Below are 21,154 nucleotides of genomic sequence, written 5' to 3'. Positions count from 1 at the left end.
GGCAGTAACTTGTCTGATTAGTATCATGAGTTGTACTGAGCACATTACTGAGGTGCTCTGCTCTCTACGCTGGCTTCCCACTAAATACAGAGTCCAGTTTCAGGTCTCTGTCCTGATATTCAAAACCCTCCAGGGATTGGACTTGGACCTGAGAGACCATCTCTTCCTCCACAACCATGGCCTCAGATGACAGCTACACTTCATTGGGAACATGAAACTGTCAGCCTACAAGGGGGAGCTTATGAGTCGGGAGAACATTCATAGAAGCTACACCTGGGCTGTGGAACGCATTATCAAATTATAGGAGAATGTGCTGAGGACTGTGGTCATTTAGAAATACAGGAATGAAAAGCTATAATTTTTGTACACGAACAAGCTGTTTCTTCTGTAGGCTGGGAAGGAAGAAAGATAGATATTTATATTTTTAAATATCTCTGACGTGCTCAGATATTATGGTGAATGGAGTGGCGGTAAAAGGGAGCAGAAGAGAGAGAGAGAGAGAAATTAAATATTCCTAAATAAAAAATAATCATTAAAAATCAGAGGGGTAGCCGTGTTAGTCTGGATCTGTAAAAGCAGCAAAGATTTTTGCTGGTTTTCTTTAAAAATCATTAGTTCATTTAGATCCCATCATTTTGTATGTATAGCTGGGATTATGTTTTCCAGTGTGCATTACTTTGCATTTATTAACTTTGAATATCATCTGCATTTTGTTGCCCAGTCACCCAGTTTTGTGAGATCATTTTGTAACTCTTCATAGTCTGTTTTGGATTTAACTATCTTCAGTAATTTTGTGTCATATTCGCATTTTGCCACCTTACTGTTTACTCCTTTTTGCAGATCATTTATGAAGGTGTTGAACAGCCCAGTACAGATGGTCCCAGTACAGATCCCTGGGGGACACCACAATTTACCTCTCTCCATTCTGAGAGCAGACCATTTATTCCACCCCTTTGTTTCCTGTCTTTTAAGCAGTTACTGATCCAAGAGAGGACCTTCCCTCTTTATCCCATGACTGCCTACTTTGCTTAAGAGCATTTGGTGAGGGATCTTGTCAAATGTCCTTCCTGAAAGTCCAAGTACACTGTATCAACTGGATCACCCTTGTCCGCATGTTTGTTGACCTCCTCAAAGAATTCTAATAAATTGGTGAGATGGGATTTCCCTTTAGACAAGCCATGTTGACTCTTCCACAACAAATGGTGTTCATCTATGCATCTGATAATTGTTCTCTACTACAGTTTTAACCATAGTCTCAACTCATGTGTCAATATAATTAATTTTTTCCATATAACTTAAAATCACCATATTTCATTGTTATGCAGTTTTGGGGTCTGCAGGAGCCTGTTTAGATACAAATTACTATGGGAAGCCCAGACTTCATGGGAGCCAGAGCCAAATTGTTAAATCCAAGTTACATTAGTCTATGGTGTCTCTCAAATCCCATTCCCCAGAATGCTTGAGGGATTATGTAACTAACGTTTCTGAGGAAAACCCTCCCTAAACGTTATTTGCAAGACCACAAGTATATGTAGAGTATTTCTCTACTGTTCAAGTTATTTTATGTTTTACAGGTGCACCATTTCACCCTACATTTTGACTTTTTTTGTTCTCAGCGTATTACATAAAATAAATAGCTATGAAAGGAAAGTTGTAAAACAAAGTGTAATACATATGTAATGTTCACTGCTGCCATCCTATTAGATCAGAGTACAATTTTTGACTGGGTCCAGAGTTCTCAGATGTTAACCACAGTCTTTCAGAAGTGTGACAATTTTTCCTCAACTCATCAACGATAAAAAGTATTATTTAAAAACCGTACACGCTCCCAAAAGTCTGAGAATTCTTCAACAACAGAAACTATTATGCAAATAATGAGCTGTTGCAACATTCAGAATATCAAAAATCCTTTAAATACTTGAAGTACTAAAAGAAAATGACAAATACGCAATTTGTTTTTCAAATAATTTTAGTCTAAACTCACCTCTCTTAACAATTTCTGTCTGCTCTATTTGAAGTCAATGCAGCATTAATTAATCCAGCACAATTAGTCTGCCAGTGAGACATCATAAGGGTAACTCAATATGATCATATTGTACTTGGGATAGGGCTTATGTTTCCACTTCAGGAGAAAACCAGCAATAGCAGGATTTCTCAAATTCATATTCTGGGAAAGAAAAAAACCAAACAAAAACAAGACTTGTTTGTGCTGCTTCTTTCAGTTTCGCCTTGAATTTGAAGCTTAGCTTTTATTTTCAGATCTCATATTCTCTTAGTACCTGCATCTGATATCTAGTTGTGCACACCTGGTTTGATGTGTAAAATAAGGTAAGAAACACTTTGCAGATGCAGCAGATTTTCTAACGGGCGCTCAAGAAAAGTTTACCCTAAGGGATTTAGGAGCCTAATTCCCATCAACTTTCAAGAGAACTTAGGCACGTTTGAAAATGTTATCTATGCTGTATTGGCTCCGACAGTATAGTTCTTCAAACCGATATTGTACAAGATGTATACCAAAGAATCAGGACTATCACAGTATTAGGGGAGGAAATCATATGGGCAAAACAAAGATTTCATAATATTAAAAATTTTGGAGCTAAGTATGATGTTTGATAGGTGGTCGTGTAGCACTGGAAAGAAAAGTCACAAACAAAAGGAAAAAGGAATATTTGTGGCACCTTAGAGACTAACCAATTTATTTGAGCATAAGCTTTCGTGAGCTACAGCTCACTTCATCGGATGCACTGTGAGCTGTAGCTCACGAAAGCTTATGCTCAAATAAATTGGTTAGTCTCTAAGGTGCCACAAGTACTCCTTTTCTTTTTGCAAATACAGACTAACACGGCTGTTACTCTGAAACAAAAGGGAATTGTTCATGGAAAACAACTTCATTCTGTATTCATTCTCTGACCTGAGCATTTGTTTTAACTATTAATATGTGTTTGTTTTAATTTTCTACCCCAGTGAACTTGGTACTCAAGGAAATTCAGAACTAATATAATTCACAAGAGCCAGTTCAAACACACATTGCACCAATGCTCTAGATACAGCCCTGCCAATGAATCTCAATAGCTGTGTCAGGTTGTGGTTTCCAAGAGGGAAAGAATATTGAGAACTGTGGTGGTGAAGATGCTTGACTGTTAGAAGTAGAGCTTTCCAGGATGGCACCAGGAAAAGCCTGCAACTGGTAGGCAGCTTGGTTGGGGAACTGCACTTGGATGTCATAATTAAATTCTTGAGAAGAAAGGATATAAGAGGGCAGCTAGTGTGAACGAAAGATGCCAGGGACAGGATTTAAGATACAAGAGCCAACAGAGATTTTTAGACTAAATTGTCAAACAGCAAAAAATAAACATGTATCACCACAATGACTGGATGAATGGTGACAAATCAGTAATAAAAGTGAAAGCATCAACTGGTTGGCCCAAATATGTGAAAAAGACCTTCCTTTCTTTGTGAATATTCACTAGAATTTACTTTAAAAAAAGGGTTGTGATATTGAATACATATACAACTACACAGATCAGCTAATAAACACCTATATATTGAATATGCAAATATGAGTGATTACTACTCTCAATTCTTCAATGATACTTTTGAAAATAATTATATTTAGACAAATATATGGAACACACAAAAGAAGTGGCAAATTTGTGCATGTAAACAGAACAAAATGAATAGGATATATGTAAAAATCAACTTGTTTAGAGGATCAGGCTGACAACATTATTTCCTGGCTCCTGAAATCAGAAAATCTGAGATTCAGTTTCTTAGCAGGAGACTCTTCTAAAAATTAGAAAGCTTCTTTCGCCCAATACATGACATTGGCTCTCTCCCCTCATGACAGAGTGCTTCCCCTATTCATCTCTGCAGACATATCACCTTCCCTTTCTCTGAGATTACAGTTTGTGTGTGAACCTCCCAAATTCCTCACCTGTGTGAAATTTCATTGTATCTACATAGGTCAGGAACACAGGAGCTGAAGTACAAATTTCTAACTGAGAATGGGGCATGACAGTTAAAAAATTAGGGTCTCAGATCAATCCAACAATAAAAATATTGAACTTCAATGGTCTTTGTATCAGGCCCACAGTTCTGCAAAGGGAGGGACCTGAAAGAATGGGGGCCTATGTAATTATATAGGTCATATACATTACTGGCCATCCCGACATGGACCCTCTGATGTATGTTTTAGAAGTGGTCTCTCAATCTAGGCTACTTTATTGCTAATACTCAATCTTTTGGAAAATAAAAAGGAAAGCCTATCAAACTATGAGTTTACTCAACTGTGTGCCACTTTTGACTCTATTAACCATAAAAATAATTTCCTTTTTTTGTCTTCTTTGGACTGATGACTAGACCACTGACAGGTTTGGTTCTTGTACCTCAGATGGCTCATTTGGAGTTCTTAAGGTGGGGGGTGGGGCGGGGATTTCTTCACATTCCTAATCTCTTCACATGGTACAACCCTAGGTTCTATCATTTGGATCCTGTACTGTTTTTTCTTTATTTCCTCTTAGGTCACTTATCAGTTCACATGAACTAAGCTAGCATCTGTATGTGGAGGCTAGATTTACAGTATGCCTCTTTTCTTCCTGACAGAAACCTTCCTCCCCACCTTTTTATTTTTAATACTTGTGAATATTTTATCTCTGATGAGATAAAAGTATGCACTGACTGGCTCTATGCATTCCATTGCAGTTTCTCAATTTATTACAATGTATTCATCCCATCTACAGTCTATCCCTTTAGACAAACAGAGTGTTCTCAATCTAAGTCTTATTTTTTATTCAAATTTATTATTTTCTACCCCTTATTAGAGGTATTAATCAAATCTTGCCATTATCACCTGTTAGATATAAATGTTAGAACATTTTCAAATATTTCTCTCTTCTGCTTGCCAAGATTCTGGTTAGTGCTTTAATCATGTGTCATCTCAGTCATGGAACAGCCTCCCAAGCTGGCCTTCCCTGTTCATCATTATTTGTTTAAATGTTATTAAAAATTCTGCAGTATGCCATTTTTTTCTGACTTGCCATAATTTTTCATGTCACAATCATTAGAATAATTACACTATCTTCCATCTGTGCAACTGAGAATTATAGCAGGTCTGTATTTCTAGCAATAGTTTTGAACCCCTTCACAATTGCACAAAAAATCTCTTTACTTTTAAAGTTCATTTAAAATGTTTCTCTTTCCATCTTATTTATAATACTGTTGTTTTGGAGCAGCAAGAGCAGCTTCAGAGTTGAATCTTAAGGTAGCTTCTTATTACAAGCCTGATTTTCAAATTTTTTCTCCCCAAAAGAAACGAACCCCTTGAAATTTTCAGAGGTCAAGCTTTAAGTGTTACATATTCCACTATGTAATAAATATATTTCATAACACCAAACTGATAAATTATTCCAATTCCATTAAAATATTTTTCTACTGTACCAATTATCCCACTAAGAAATTATTTAGAACTCTAACCTAACTAGATATATCACGGGGCTGTATTTGTTTCAAAATCTTGTACACATTTAACAAATTTAATATAAGAATCATCAGTATACAACCAAAAGCATATGGTCTATTACAGAATAAAGAAGGGGCAATGTCATAAATATAAAGGGAAGAGTAAACACCTTTAAAATCCCTCTTGGCCAGAGGAAAAATCCTCTCACCTGTAAAGGGTTAAGAAGCTAGGATAACTTCGCTGGCACCTGACCAAAATGACCAATGAGGAGACAAGATACTTTCAAAAGCTGGGAGGAGGGAGAAAAACAAAGGGTCTGAGTCTGTCTGTGTGATGCTTTTGCCGGGGACAGAACAGAATGAAGTCTTCGAACTTAGTAAGTAATCTAGCTAGATATGTGTTAGATTATGATTTCTTTAAATGGCTGAGAAATTAAGCTGTGCTGAACAAAATGAATATTCCTGTCTGTGTGTCTTTTTGTAACTTAAGGTTTTGCCTAGAGGGATTCTCTATGTTTTGAATCTAGTTACCCTGTAAGGTATTTACCATCCTGATTTTACAGAGGCGATTCTTTTTTACTTTTTACTTCTATTAAAATCCTTCTTTTCAGAAACTAAATGCTTTTTCATTGTTTAAGATCCAAGGGTTTGGGCCTGTGGTCACCTATGCAAATTGGTGAGGATTTTTACCAAACCTTCCCCAGGAAGTGGGGTGCAAGGGTTGGGAGGATTTTGGGGGGAAAGATGTTTCAAACTACGTTTTTTCAGGAACCCAGATAAAGTTTGGTGGTGGCAGTGGAAGTCCAAGGGCAAAGGGTAAAATAGTTTGTACCTTGGGGAAGGTTTAACCTAAGCTTAGAAGTAAAAGTAAGCTTAGAAGGTTTTCATGCAGGTCCCCACATCTGTACCCTAGAGTTCAGAGTGGGGGAGGAACCTTGACAGGCAACATTAACACTGAGCTGCTGTTCTAAGGCAAGTAACATGATACTGGATCATGATACTGCGTGAAGAATATGGTATAGCGGTGGGGAAATGGCTAGACCACCTAACTGTTTTTGGAGGGGAAGGGTTGTGGGGGGTTTGTTTGTTTTGTTTAACAACAATGAATTTTTATACAGAAGTAATTTTGAGCTGACAGCTGGATTCTGCAGAAATGCACTTTCAATCTGAATTTTGTTAACAAAGTTATTAATTAATTTCCAATCTTTTGTTCAGCTATAGAAGTGATTTGTGAATAAATACAGAAAGAGTTGAAGAGCTTAAGCCCAGAAGTGACCCTCAGATAATTTGGTCTGACCTCCTGTGTATCACAGGACACTAATGCCACTCGATGCCCACACACTAAACCCAACAAAGGAAATAAGACCAAAGTAAAGGACACCCACAGAAACTATACTATTATGTGCCATAGGCAGAGAATAGGAGGGACCGAGATGCACCAGTGCTTGAGGCCCCTGCAATGGCTGGGAATGATTAAATGAGATATACCCAGATAATCCTGGCAAGAGATCCACACCCACACACTGTGTCTTCCCAACCCCTGGCTCCTCATCCCGTCCTATTCTGTTTGCCCAGCCAAACCTAATTCCACCCCCTTACAGATCTTCGTCCAATCTCTCTCACCCCCTCGAGCAGCCATTTTACCTGTCCCCATCAGTCCCCCTTCACAAGCTCCTCATCCAATCTCACAGTCATCCTTCTTTCCCACTCTCTGTCTCAGTATCTCACCTCCCTGGCTTCTTGCCCTAGTCTCTCTGCCCAGCCAGTGCCAGTTCTCCTCGTGCACCTTAGGTCTTTGTTGGATCTGCTTCCCCTCCTACCCCATCTCATTGGTTCTCAGTCCCACCCTCCTCATCTGATCTGAGTCTTCCCAGATGCTCACTGCCCCCATGTCCCTCTCTCTCTCTCAGTCCCTGTTCTCCTTGCTTAACCAGTCCCAGCCTCCTCTGCCCTATCCCTAGATTCCAATCTCCTTGCCCAGTCAGACCCACCCAACCCCCAGTCACAGTTTCCTTCTCCTCCCCACCCATCAGCTTTAGTTCCCCCCACCATCACCATCGAGACTCCTTGTGCCAATATCCCCCTCCCGGCTCTTGTCCCCCCTCCACATTTCAATCAAAGAGCTTCTTTCTCCATGCAGCTAGGACACTAGCAAGAGGGTGGGGTGGAGAGGATTGAGAACTCAGAAGAGGCAGGCTTTCAGTTAAGGTGCCTGAACCTGAAACTGGATCTGGACTGCCCGCAGTTTCAGCTCTAGGCTGCTGTAAAGTCTTGCTCAGCCACAAGCTGGAGCATGTGTAGTGCAGATAGAATCTTCGAGCATTTAGCTCCAAAATTTAGCCTGTGTGAACTGTGATATTTCAAAGGCTTCTGCCTTGGCCAAATCTAGATAGATTTTCAAAGGGATAGCAAAAGACACATCCCCGAAAAAACAGCCACTCCTCTGTGAAATTTCAGGTCCCTGCTCCAAAGCATGAAGGCACTAGAGCTTTGGAAAAAAAGGTCACCAGATTTGTTTTTTTAACGTGTGCTAAACAATGCATTTTTCCTAGCTTCTTTCTTGGAAACAGCTGAACTATTTTGGCTGAAATAAAAAAAAATTCAGCTTGCGGCAGATGCCAGCCTAATGGGACTTTGAAAACTGAAAGTGTAATAATAGGCAGTGCTACCAGACCCACATATAACACAGCAATTTTTGAATAAGTAGGATATTTGACACAGAGAAAGAAGAAAAGCACCGGGGTTGTACTCTGATTACATACAGAATGTAGAAATTTTGGAAGAGTGAATATATATAATGTGTGTTCAAAAGATTCATTGGATGGCACACAAATATAACATTCTGATTTTATTTACCACAAATAAATGTTTTGTGTGTTACTTTTTCTAACAAAGAATACATCAAATCCAGAAGGATAGGTATAATGGGGTGTCCTTGCTTAATTAATTAATTATTTTTTTAAAAATTAATTGGAAGTGCCAGTTCTCCCCCTGCACCTCTGGTCTTTGTTGTCTCCTCCCCCACCTTACCAAAAACAACATAATATAGTATCTAAAATATTTCCTTTCCTGAGTATGTTTATGTGGCAATGTCTATAGTGAAAGATGCCTAAATTTTCCATTATAAGGCCCCGTTACTTATAATTTTGCCAACAAACAAGTCAGGCTGAAATTTCCCATGCAAGGTGTCTGCCTCAAATCGAACTTGTGGGGGCAAATTCAGTTAAAAATGATTCTTCTGTTTCTGAGAATGAAATTAGGGGAGAATACAGTTTTGCCCACGTTTAAAAAAAACAAAAAACAAAAACCTCACTACCTTAACATTGAGATGCTCAAATGCATCCATGCTTTGGAACAGGAACTTGAAATATAGCTGGGGTGTCGCTCTAGAGACAAGGATGTGCCCTTGTGCCACTGTCAGAAAAATTCACTCATAATTGGCTAAGTTACAAGTTTTTGAAAAGCCCCAATTGTCACATGTTCATCAGGCTCTTGTACGAGTTTGGCAGCTAAATCCTCCGATGATCCCATTTGCACTGAGCATGCCCCAGCCCTTCACAGCTCGTACACATAGACCACGCCGTGATCAGCTAGGCTGACATCCTGCATAACACATGCCACAGAATTTCCCAAAAATAAATTTCTGGTTAAACTAGAGCATATCTTTTAGAAAAATATAAAATCTTGATTTAAAAATTGCCATTGATGGATAATCTAACACGACCCTTGTTAAACTGTTCCAATGATTAGTTCCCCTCACTGTTAAAAATTCACATCTTATTTCCCGTATGACTGTCTAACTTCAACTTATTGCCACTGGATGTTGTTATACTTTTGTTTGCTAGACTAATCAATCTATAATCAAATATTTGTTTTCCATGTAGGTACTTAGAGACTGTGATCAAGCCATCCTTGTGTTTGGGTGGGGGGCGGGAAATCAGTAAATATGGCTTCACAGGATTAAATTTTTCTTGTCTTACATTTTTAAATATATTCAAAATCTAGGAAATCACATTTTAAAAAATTAACATGCAAAGTCAGGCACTCAAAATAAGGAAATGCCAGTATTAAGTTTGCCTGTGCAACCTTAATTGGCAGTCCTTGTATGTCTGTGTTCTCATACAGCCTTTATTTATATGATCAAATACTTTTTCCCCCCCACACAGGACCTTTGTCTCATTCAGTGCACCGGACAAACTGTGCTCTCAGAATGAGTCAGGACTACATAATGACAAACTGTTTGTAGAACCCCCGTCTCATTTGTTACAGAACTTAGAATATTTGTTGAATAAGGCAGGGGACCGCAGGAAGATTCTGTCCTTGCTTCTGCCACAGAGTTCCTACAGGTTTTAGAGTAACAGCCGTGTTTTTCTTTTTGCGAATACAGACTAAGGAGTACTTGTGGCACCTTAGAGACTAACCAATTTAAGTGAGCTGTAGCTCACGAAAGTTTATGCTCAAATAAATTGGTTAGTCTCTAAGGTGCCACAAGTCCTCCTTTTCTTTTTGAGAGTTCCTACAATGTGGGCAAATCATAGAGAGCCACATTTTCAGAAGTAGCAGCTATAGTTACGTGTTTCTTATTTTATGCATACCCTACTTGAGACTGGAATCTGAATTGCAGAAGTGCTGACCATTCACCTACAATTGAAGTCAATGGGAGCTCTGCTTCGAACATACACAATCTTATGCGAAGCACTTCAAAAAAAAAATCACACACTAGGCATCTCCAATTATGCACCCAAAATTAGATGACACTTTTGACATTAATCTCTGTGCCTTATTTCCTCATTTGCCAAATGGAGATGGGAATACCATCTCACCTCACAATGGTATTGTGAAGATAAATTTGTAAAGCCCTAAGATTCTATGACGACAGCACTAAAAGACAGACCCAATTGAAATTCATAATTCTATATTCAGTGCATGGTTTGGATGGCATGCAATAAGTAATCCATGGGGACACAGACTGAATGATGAGGACAAATGCTACGCACTTGCATTAATAGGGTATTGATGGGGCCAGTGGGGAAAGGACGACACTCTCAGCAGCAAGGGAGGGAGACACTTGCCAAGGGACAATAGGTAGCTCTTCTCCCTTAGAGTCTCTGGTACCCACTGGCCAGCTGGGGGAAAGGATTGCTGATTGGCCAGGATTCCCCAGCCCACAGGATTTACCCCAGCATGGGGGCCATGTGGAGCCTCCAGCACCACACCCTACCCACCCAAACTAGGAATGGGAACCTGGCCTGACTGACACTACTGGTCTAGCTGATCACCTGTTTAGGAGGTCAGGAAGGAACCTTTTCTCCCATTGGCAATTGGTGGAGGACCAGGGAGCTTTTTGCCTTCCTTGCAGCACTTTCAAGTCACAGGTTCAGTAGGAATGTGCTTTAATACCTAACTGAGGTACTGGGGTGAAGTTGTTTATTTGTTGCAAATTGCAGTAGGTTTCCAGTGCATTTAAGAGAATAAAATGTATGGTTCCCAGAGGTAAAAGACCTGGGATTTCAGTAATGGGTTTTGAGCTCATGAGATAGGATGAGACCTTGTGTCCTTCAAGGGCCGAGGTCCCCACCCTGCTGCAAGCTCCGTCCCCCTTGTGAGAAGGAGGGTGCTAGCACTCAGAGAGAGCTGAGTCCAGGGGAGTGGGAGTAGGCTGAGGGGAGCTTACCTCACATTATGGGTAATATAGTAGGAGCTCTGTAATCCCTGAACTGGAACCAATTAAATTCCTGGTATAGGAAAATGTGGGTGATTAGCAGGTAGCACCCCTCCCTGTGTTAACATTTAATAAAAGTTGAGGCCTGCCACTTGATTCCATGCACGTGTCTGTCATTATTCTGCCACTGCCACATCAAAAAGAAATATGAAATAACTATCAATTCAGTGACCACCATCATCCTGTGTGCTGAATGAGACAAGGGGTTCAATGGGAAACCTAATATGTAGTCACATAATTAAATATGTTGACTTTTTATTGGTCACAACTGTAGATGACATCTCCTAGAGAGACAAATCCTTGTAAGTAAGTCTTTCAGGCTATGGCAAAGTGTTGAGAAATTGTTCAAATTTCCAACGTTAAATCTCTTTCCCATAAAAAGAAAGAGATATAGACATATTTGTGCTATTTAAGTACCTTGGAAAAGACATACATTAAAAAGCCCCTACTCCACTCAGGTTTCTGAGGACATTGCAAACGTAGTCTGTGAACTACTTCCACATCAAGCAGAAGAGGGACAGGACCAGAACACAGAGAGCTATGTGCCGTCATGGATATCACATCTCTGGCAACTAGGGAAGGTGGTCATCCAATGGAATTAATACAGTAAACCTTACACACTAAAATATGCCCTGTGAAGAACATTTCAATAAATGATTCACTATATGGTATTAATAGCCGTATTTCTAACTAGCACAGATATGTGAGAATACACCCTGACTTTTATATATTCTGATAAATATATATGTAAAGGCCAATAGAGACAGTAATCGCTTTAGTATTAAACATATAACACATTAAGCTTCACTTAATTCTTTAGTTTTTTTATTTGTCAGTTAAGCCAGATCTGAAGACACTGGAAGAGAGCAGTGCGAGGAACATTAAATGCACACTGGCATGCTTATAAACTTCCTGATCCTGAATTATTCTTTTAATATCCAGGATCATTCAGTTCAGTTTTCTGTCTTTCAGACACTGTTCCCTGTACATTCTCTATCAGTTCCCAATGCAACCATAAAAGTAAGGATGGAAATTTTACTTTACTGGCCCTTAATGAACTCAAGAATTTGTCCTACTTACATGAACCTCAATTACTGGTCCTAGTCAAAGGAGACCCACAAACATAGCCTTGATACAATACTTTCTGAAAATACTGGTAGCATTCATACAAATACAAGAAAATGAGAAACTAAGAAAAGCATACTTATTTAAATATGGTGCTGTTAGGTAGGTCAATAAACACACTGAGATGGTGTTGATTAAATTCAGCCTCAGCTCAGTGATCTGAATAAAATCCTATAAGTATACAGAATAAAACCCCTTCACCTTGGAACCTCTACCTTTTGTTAACAGCTTGGTTATTCAGAATGGTTCATTACTAATTTGAATGTCCCATGAGAAAACTGGGCAGTGTTTACCCTAAATGAGAGTCTTTCATAATGAAGTGTTTTTGTGTACCCAGCAGTACTTTCTGACAGAGGATCTCATATGATACCAACAGGTTTGCAAATGGTATATTTAGCAATATTTTAGTTATGAAAGTCCCCCAAGGAAAAATGACCAAATGATAAGTTCCCAAATGCTACCAAGTATCTTTTCTTCAGCTACAGCCTCTTTAGAAGGCATCCCAGTCTTCATCTCTCTCTCAGGCAAACAAGTCAGGAACTGTTCACACCTTATTTCAGAACCCTTTTGGGTCCAGGGCATCCAAACATTCATAAAAAGAAAACATACTCCTCCCCATGGTTCTTCTGCATCCAGCCTATAGGCCTCCTCTGTGGCCCTTTCTAGGCTTCCTCCACACAAGCTTTTCCTGGGCCCTTTACCTGGATGGGCCCCAACCGCGACTGCTCTCCCCTTTAGGTCTCTCCCCACAATGAAGGGAAGCTGCATCTTATATTTTGGCAACCTTCCCAGAATTAATTGCAGTCCCAGCCTCCAACTTCCACAGTGCCTTTGGCCTACAATTCTCAGAATCATCCTCTTCCAGGCTAGAAGTTGGAACAGGAAATTGTAGAACCTAAGCCTTCCCTCAAAGGGCCAGCAAACCCTATTACACTACCATTTTTGTGAAGAGGAAATCTGTGGCACCAAAAAGTGTATGAAATGACTTGCCAAAGGTTCAGCAGCAAGACAGTAGCCAACCTAGAAACAGAGCTCAGGTCTTGACTACTGGTCCCATTCACTAATACCTAGGCCAGTTCCTTAACATAATATATTTAATTAAAAAAAACACTGTCCTGGTAAATCATTTGTTTCTACAACCTGGGCTGCAACCTTCCAGAGTCTAAGGTTTATATGGACATTTGTGTTCCACACTATCTTATTAATAGCCATAACATGGTCAGACTTCTGTGATCACAAAATCATAGAAACACAAGACTGGAAAGGACCTCTAAAGTTAATTTGGTCCAGTCACCTGAACTGAGGCAAGACAAAGTAAACCAACACCATCCCTGGCAGGTATTTGTCTTACCTCCTCTTAAAAACCTCCAATGATGGGAATTCCACAACCTCCCTTGGAAGCCTATTCCAGAGCTTAACTATTCTTATGCTTACAAAGTTCTTCCTAACATCTAACCTAAATCTTCCTTGCTTCAGATTAAGCTGGATTACTTCCTGTCCAACCTCAGTGGACGTGGAGAACAATTGATCACCATCCTCTTTATCACAGCCCTTAATATAATTGAAGAATGCTATCTGGTCTTCCTCCCCTCCCCAGCCTTCTTTTCTCAAGGCTAAGCATGCCCAGTTTGTGTAACCTTTCCTCATCAATCAGGTTTTCTAAACCTTTTAGTATTTTTTGTTGCCGTCTTCTGGACTCTCTCCAATTGTCCACGTCTTTCTTAAAGTATGGCACCCAGAACTGGACACAGTACTCCAGCTTAGTGCTCACCAGGGCCACACAGAGTGAAACAAGTACCTTCCATGGCTCACATGTGACATTTCTGTTGATACACCTGTCACCGTGAGAGACTCACCCTGCGGCACCTCCTGCTGGTCTCTCAAGGAATTAGCTCTTCCAGCCTCTGGAGCACCCTCTGCAGGCCGGTGTCTTGCTGCCGCCCGTGTCCCTCCCGGACCCCGGTGCCCCTTTTACCCAGGGTGCTGCCAGCTGGCAGTACCCCCACTGTCTCTGGGTCTCCCCTCCCCGGGGAACCCCCACCCACTATCCCCACCTCGCCTCAGTCTTTGGCTACTGCCAATCACCATTGAGCCCCCTCACACTGAGGTGGACTGCAGTGTATAAACCAATCATCACAGATAAGGGGGATTTGGACCTGCTGCCTCTGCCTACCCGAGGGCTGCCCCCTGCAACCGCAATACCCTTTTTTAGGCCACCTGCGAGGCCTGCAGCCTGGGACTTTTCCAGTCTGGAGCCTCCCCCAGCCCTGCTCCACTCCAGGTACCTTCTCAAGCTCCCCAGCAGCCAGGCACGTCTCCCTCCACAGCTAGAAGAGACTCTCTGCTCCTGGCCCACTGCCCTCTTATAAGGGCCAGCTGAGGCCTGATTGGGGCATGGCCACAGCTGAGCCTGCTTCCCCCAATCAGCCTGGTCACTGCTTGCTCCCAGCCACAGCCCTCTCCCAGGGCTGATTTCAAGCCCTTCAGGGCAAGAATGGGTGACCACCCTACTACAACACCCCAAAATATTAGCCTTTTTCAAAATTCTATCACAAAAAGGTAGACATTGCCTGACATCCAGTGTGTCAAGACACCGCTCCTTGGTGGCTGAATGCATCTTAAGGAAGAACACTGGTAGATAAATAACTTGGTTGAAGTGAAACTGGGAAACCATAATAGATAAAAACTTAGAGTGTAGCCATGGGGTTGCTTTGTCTTTGGAAAATTCCATGTAAGGAGGCTCCATCATGGGAGACTAACTCACATGCTTTCTTTCTAGATGTCATCTCCACAAGGAAAGCAGTTTTCTGAAGCAGAAAAGAGGAAGAAATTGTCGGAGGCTCAAATGGAGGTACCATAAGAGCCACTAAATCAGTATTAAGGTCCCACAAAGGAACCAGCTGTTTAATTGGTGGGTGGAAACAAGTGACTTATTTCAAGAACGCTGGGAGCAGAACAGCTGGTATTTCTTGTTTTCTCTCATGGTCAATTATCAGAATGGCCCAAACTGCAAAGATGGAATGCAGAAGGACACTGGGCTTCAGAGACCACTCATGAATCAGTGTGAAATTCCTGCGGAGGTGATCCAGCAGGTGATCGTGGATCCCAGGGAAGTGATTGGCCTTGGGGGTAATGTTTTCCCCAGTGCAAAACTGTCAGAACCAGACTACCTCCTGACAAAGAATGTTGGAGTGTGCTCCCCCCACTGTTCACCGGCCCCATGGACTTGTGCTTTTCTAAATAGTCTCTAAAAGCCTCGTCCAGCTTTTCTAAATAGTCCCGAACCACTTCTTTCTCCACAGAGGGCTGGTCACCTCCTCCCCATGCTGTGCTGTCCAGTGCAGCAGTCTGGGAGCTGACCTTGTTCGTGAAGACAGAGGCAAAAAAAGCATTGAGTACATTAGCTTTTTCCACATCCTCTGTCACTGGGTTGCCTCCCTCATTCAGTAAGGGGCCCACACTTTCCTTGACTTTCTTCTTGTTGCTAACATACCTGAAGAAACCCTTCTTGTTACTCTTAACATCTCTTGCTAGCTGCAACTCCAGGTGTGATTTGGCCTTCCCGATTTCACTCCTGCATGCCCAAGCAATATTTTTATACTCTTCCCTGGTCATTTGTCCAGTCTTCCACTTCTTGTAAGCTTCTTTTTTGTGTTTAAGATCAGCAAGGATTTCACTGTTAAGCCAAGCTGGTCACCTGCCATATTTACTATCCTTTCTACACATCAGGATGGTTTGTCCCTGTAACCTCAATAAGGATTCTTTAAAATACAGCCAACTCTCCTGGACTCCTTTCCCCCTCATGTTATTTTCCCAGGGGATCCTGCCCATCAGTTCCCTGAGGGAGTCAAAGTCTGTTTTTCTGAAGTCCAGGATCCATATTCTGCTGCTCTTTCTTCCCTGTGTCAGGATCCTGAACTTGACCATCTCATGCTCACGGCCTCCCAGGTTCCCATCCACTTTTGCTTCCCCTACTAATTCTTCCCGGTTTGTGAGCAGCAGGTCAAGAAGAGCTCTGCCCCTAGTTGGTTCCTCCAGCACTTGCACCAGGAAATTGTCCCCTACCCTTTCCAAAAACTTCCTGGATTGTCTGTGTGCCGCTGTATTGCTCTCCCAGCAGATATCAGGATGATTGAAGTCTCCCATGAGAATCAGGGCATGCGATCAGGTAACTTCCGTGAATTGCCGGAAGAAAGCCTTGTCCACCTCATCCCCCTGGTCCGGTAGTCTATAGCAGACTCCCACCACGACATCACCCTTGTTGCTCACACTTCTAAACTTAATCCAGAGACTCTCAGGTTTTTCTGCAGTTTCATACTTGAGCTCTGAGCAGTCATACTGCTCCCTTACATACAATGCAACTCCCCCACCTTTTCTGTTCTGCCTGTCCTTCCTGAACAGTTTGTATCCATCCATGACAGTACTCCAGTCATGTGAGTTATCCCACCAAGTCTCTGTTATTCCAATCACATCATAATTCCTTGACTGTGCCAGGACTTCCAGTTCTCCCTGCTAGTTTCCCAGGCTTCTTGCATTTGTGTATAGGCACTTAAGATAACTCGCTGATCATCCCTCTTTCTCAGTATGAGGCAGGAGCCCTCCTCCTGCTCGTGCTTCCTCCCGGTATCCCACTTCCCCACTTACCTCAGGGCTTTGGTCTCCTTCCCCTGGTGAATCTAGTTTAAAGCCCTCCTCACTAGGTTAGCCAGCCTGCTTGCGAAGATGCTCTTCCCTCTTTTTGTTAGGTGGAGCCCATCTCTGCTTAGCACTCCTCCTTCCATCCCATGGTCAAAGAATCCAAAGCCTTCTCTCCAACACCACGTGTGTAGCCATTTGTTGACTTCCACGATTCAACAGTCTCTACCCAGGCCTTTTCCTTCCACGGGGAGGATGGATGAGAAGACCACTTGTGCCTCAAACTCCTTTATCCTTCTTCCCAGAGCCATTTGTTTTAGAAGACCTTTTCCTCGCCACACCAGAGAAGGGTAAATTAGCCTTTTCCTCTTGGGGGAAAATGCCAGAGCACAAGCCCTGAGCAGCATCACTTGCCAGATCTGAAGGCGACAGATGATGGACTCAGTACTGAAGCAGGCCTCATGGCCTGCTCCAGAAAGTGCTGCTTCAACCACAAGTCTCTCGCCAGCTGACCATTCTTTGTCAATGACTTGCGGACGGAGCAGAGCATCTTTCTTTAACATGTCCCTTGCTTAAACACAACAAGAACCTAGTGTGGGGGTCACTGTTGGGAATGACCCCCTTACACAATTGATAATGCTTGAAAGCTGGTGAGGGCACTACGCAGGGCAGCCGACTACTCTACTAACACTAAACAAATACTTAAACTAAACCTAAGATTCTACCACTACTCTACACAAGAAAATTTCTCAGAAAACTGAGAACAAAAAGTGTGAGGTGAAGACACCACACAGAGGGCTGACTCTGGCTACTGGCAGCGAGAAGGAACTGAGGGGCTTGGGCGCCACTACCCTTATTTGGCCAGGGGAGAGGCTATGGCTGTGGGGTATAACACCGCCCCAATGGGTACTGCGAGGCTAAGTCCTCTGGTCCAGTGTACAGGGCACCCCCCAATGGCTCCATGTACATGAGGAAGAACCCCAGATCCTTTTCTCTAGTACTACTGCCTACCCAATTATTCCCCATTTTCTAGTTGTGCATTTCATTTGTTCTTCCTAATTGCAGAACTTTGCAATTCTCTTTACTGAATTTCATCTTGCTGATTTCAGACCAATTCTCCAATTTTTCAAGGCTATTTTGAATTCTAATCCTGTCCTCCAAATTGCTTGTAACCCCTCACAGTCTGGTGTCATGCACTGATTTTTATAAGCATATTCTCTACTCCATTATCAAACACATTAATGAAAATGTTGAATAGTACTGGACTCAGGACAGAGCCCTGAGTGACACCACTAAATATGTCCTCCCACTTTGGCAGCAAAACACTGATAATTACTTTGAATACGTTTTTTCCACCAGTTGTGCACCCACTTTACAGTAATTTAAAGTAGACCACATTTCCCTATTTTTTCTTATATGAGCATCACATGGCACTGTGTCAGAAGTTTTACTAAAATCAAGATATATCACATGTACTGCTTCCCTCATCCACAAGGCCAGTAATCTCATCAAAGAAAAAAATAAGGTGTTTTTGACAAATCTATGTTGGATATTATTTAATCACCTTATTATCCAATAGTTGCTTAAAAATGAATTTTTAATAATTTGTTCCAGTATATTTCCAGGTATTGAAGTTAGGCTGACCGAACTCTAATTTTCCAGGGTCTTCTTTGTTCCCCTTCTTAAAGGTAGGTACTGTTTTTGCCCTTCTGTAGTCCCCTGGGACCTCACCTATCCTCCATGAGATAATCACTAATGGTTCCAAAGACGCTTCCACTAGTGCCTCAAGTAGACTAGGATGAATTTCATCAAGCCTTGCTTAAATAGACTTAAATAAATCTAACTTATTTAAACATTCTTTAACCTGTTCTTTCCCTATTCCTCCTGGTTTTTAATATTAATTTTGTTAAGTAATTAATTAGTCACAATTAATATTTTAGTGAAGACTGAAGCAGAATAGGCATTAAAACCCGCAGCCTTTCTGATATCATCCATTATTAGCACTCCTTCCACTTAGTGGTGGACTCACATTTTCCTCCTCCTTTCTCTTGCCTCTAATGTACTTTTAGAACCTACCAGTTCTCTAAGGATAATGGATTTTAAAAAAGCAGATTTAAATAATCTCAATCTGCTGCTCTCACTCCTTCCTTTCCCTAGAATCATGAAATCTATCATTTCATGATCACCTTCACTCAAATTGCCATCAACCTTCAGATATGCAACCAATTCCTCTGTGTTAGTCAAAATCAGATCTAAAATGGCTGTCCCCCTGATTACTTCCTTCACTTTTGCAACAAGATGATGTACCTAATATAATCCAAAAATTTATTGGAGATTTTGTATTTTGCTGTATTACTTTTCCGATAGTTATCCGGGTAGTTAAAGTTCCCCAATTCTACCAGGCCTTGTGTTTTGGATGTATTTCTGTTATTTATTCTAGAAATCCTTCATCCACCTATTCTTCCTGATTTGATGGTCTATAGTAGACTCCTACCATGACTTTGTCCCCATCAATTTCCCCCCCTCTTCACCCAGAGACTTTCAACTGGTCTGCCTCTCACCTCCTTCTCGACCTTGGAACAGGTGTGTATATTCTTGATGAATAATGCAACACCTCAGGATCCCCCTCCACCCCACATTCCTGCATTTCCTCTCAGCGTCTCCAGGCACCCGCACTCCTCTCTTCAGTCTCCTCCTGCTATGCCATATCCTCCTGTAAATCACCCCAACATCAGTCTCTCTTTTGCTTCTTATGTTCCCCTGTCTCCTCATAGAATCCTGTCTAGTCCCACAGAGTGGTAGCCTTTTTCCCGTGAGGTCAGCCTGGCTTCAGTCACATTGAAAACAATAGGAGCTTACAGCCACCTTTACAAGAGGCAGCTACACTTCCAAGTGCCACTTTGAAAAATTAAAGTATAAACATACCATAAGAAGAAAAAGTTTTCTTCTGTATTTGATACAGCTGTTTCCTTCTGAAAGGAATAATTTTTCTTTTAAAAAAAGATACTATATTAAATACAGATAGAAAGTGTCATATAACATGGGTTTTTTTCCACCTTTCTCCTTCATTCCAGATACAACTTTAATGGATATAGATTAATGTAGATTGTAGGAAAAGGGCAGCCATCTATTAACTTCATTTATAACTATATGAAATGCTGATCATTGTGGATAAGGGTATATGTGATATGGAAGGCTGGGAAAGGGAGACAATGTGAAAATTAAAACTCCAAATATCACAAGACTCACAAAAAAGTCACAATTCATTGTCAACACTGAACATGCATAAACGTCACACAAGTCAACATAATTATAAATCCAGTGTACTCCAGAGAACTCCCGACCTAAGTCAGCAAGGAGTAGAATTTATTTCTAGATCCCATTTTAGGCCTGAGACCTGATCAACGCCCCCTCCCTCATATTAAGCCAGCCTTGGGTGAAACTCGGGGAGTTCACCACTAAAATTGGGGGGAAAAACGTTCTACTGCTGATAAAGCACTCCTACCTGAGAAATGCCCCTAACGAGAGTTATAACCACCAACGTTGTCAAGTAGACACACCCAGGCACCAGGAAATTATGGAGGATATAGAAAGAGACTCAATAAATGGTAAGATAAGCTCTAACCAGTGTTTTTATGATGACATCTGCATAAAGGTCACAACTACGTTATAATTTGTGCATGAAAGATAAAATGTAAAAACTTGGGCAGGAAGGAGGACACATAGGTGCTAGTATGTAATTGGTTACTTTTTTTTGTAATTTAGGAGCGTGGGATAATGTGATAGATTTAGTAAATTTGAAAGAGGTAGCTAGTTTTTATCTATATAATGTAAATGAAAAACAATGCTCTTCGGGAACCATTTCCGAACTGCAGTTCAACATCAAGCTGCTTGAACTCGGACCCTTCTGCACGACCAGGATGTGCAGAGGCATCACCGGGAACCCCCAGATGAATGGATCCTGACGGGCCATTGGGTGAAATTTGTATATATATTGGGAGTGGTGAGTATAAAAGATTTGCTTGGTATACGTATTCTCTGTGTGTTGCTAATAAACAGATGTTTAGAGCACAACTGTGTATGGCTTTCACTGGGAAAAGTTTCTGCAGACCCGTAGAGCCCTGAGCCCTGTGGGTAGGGATGGGTACTTAAATTGACCAGGTTTCTTCCTGAACCCTGTGGGTAAGGATAGGTGCCTTTCACCCTGAGCCCTCG

At 41.4% G+C, this 21,154-nt stretch overlaps 1 protein-coding gene across 1 annotated transcript in view; it reads right to left on the bottom strand.

The window, feature by feature from the left end:
* The window catches only part of HS6ST3 (heparan sulfate 6-O-sulfotransferase 3), a 538,088-nt gene that overhangs the window by 273,793 nt on the left and 243,141 nt on the right, over window positions 1-21,154 (bottom strand). Inside the window, 2 exon segments of the mRNA XM_073348045.2 lie at window positions 158-162; window positions 17,470-17,489. Coding sequence (XP_073204146.1) covers window positions 158-162; window positions 17,470-17,489 — 25 coding nt within the window.

This window comes from Lepidochelys kempii, chromosome 1 (genome assembly GCF_965140285.1).
Source record: "Lepidochelys kempii isolate rLepKem1 chromosome 1, rLepKem1.hap1, whole genome shotgun sequence".
Lineage (NCBI taxonomy): Eukaryota > Metazoa > Chordata > Testudines > Cheloniidae > Lepidochelys > Lepidochelys kempii.
This window is presented reverse-complemented; position numbering and strand designations above follow the sequence as displayed.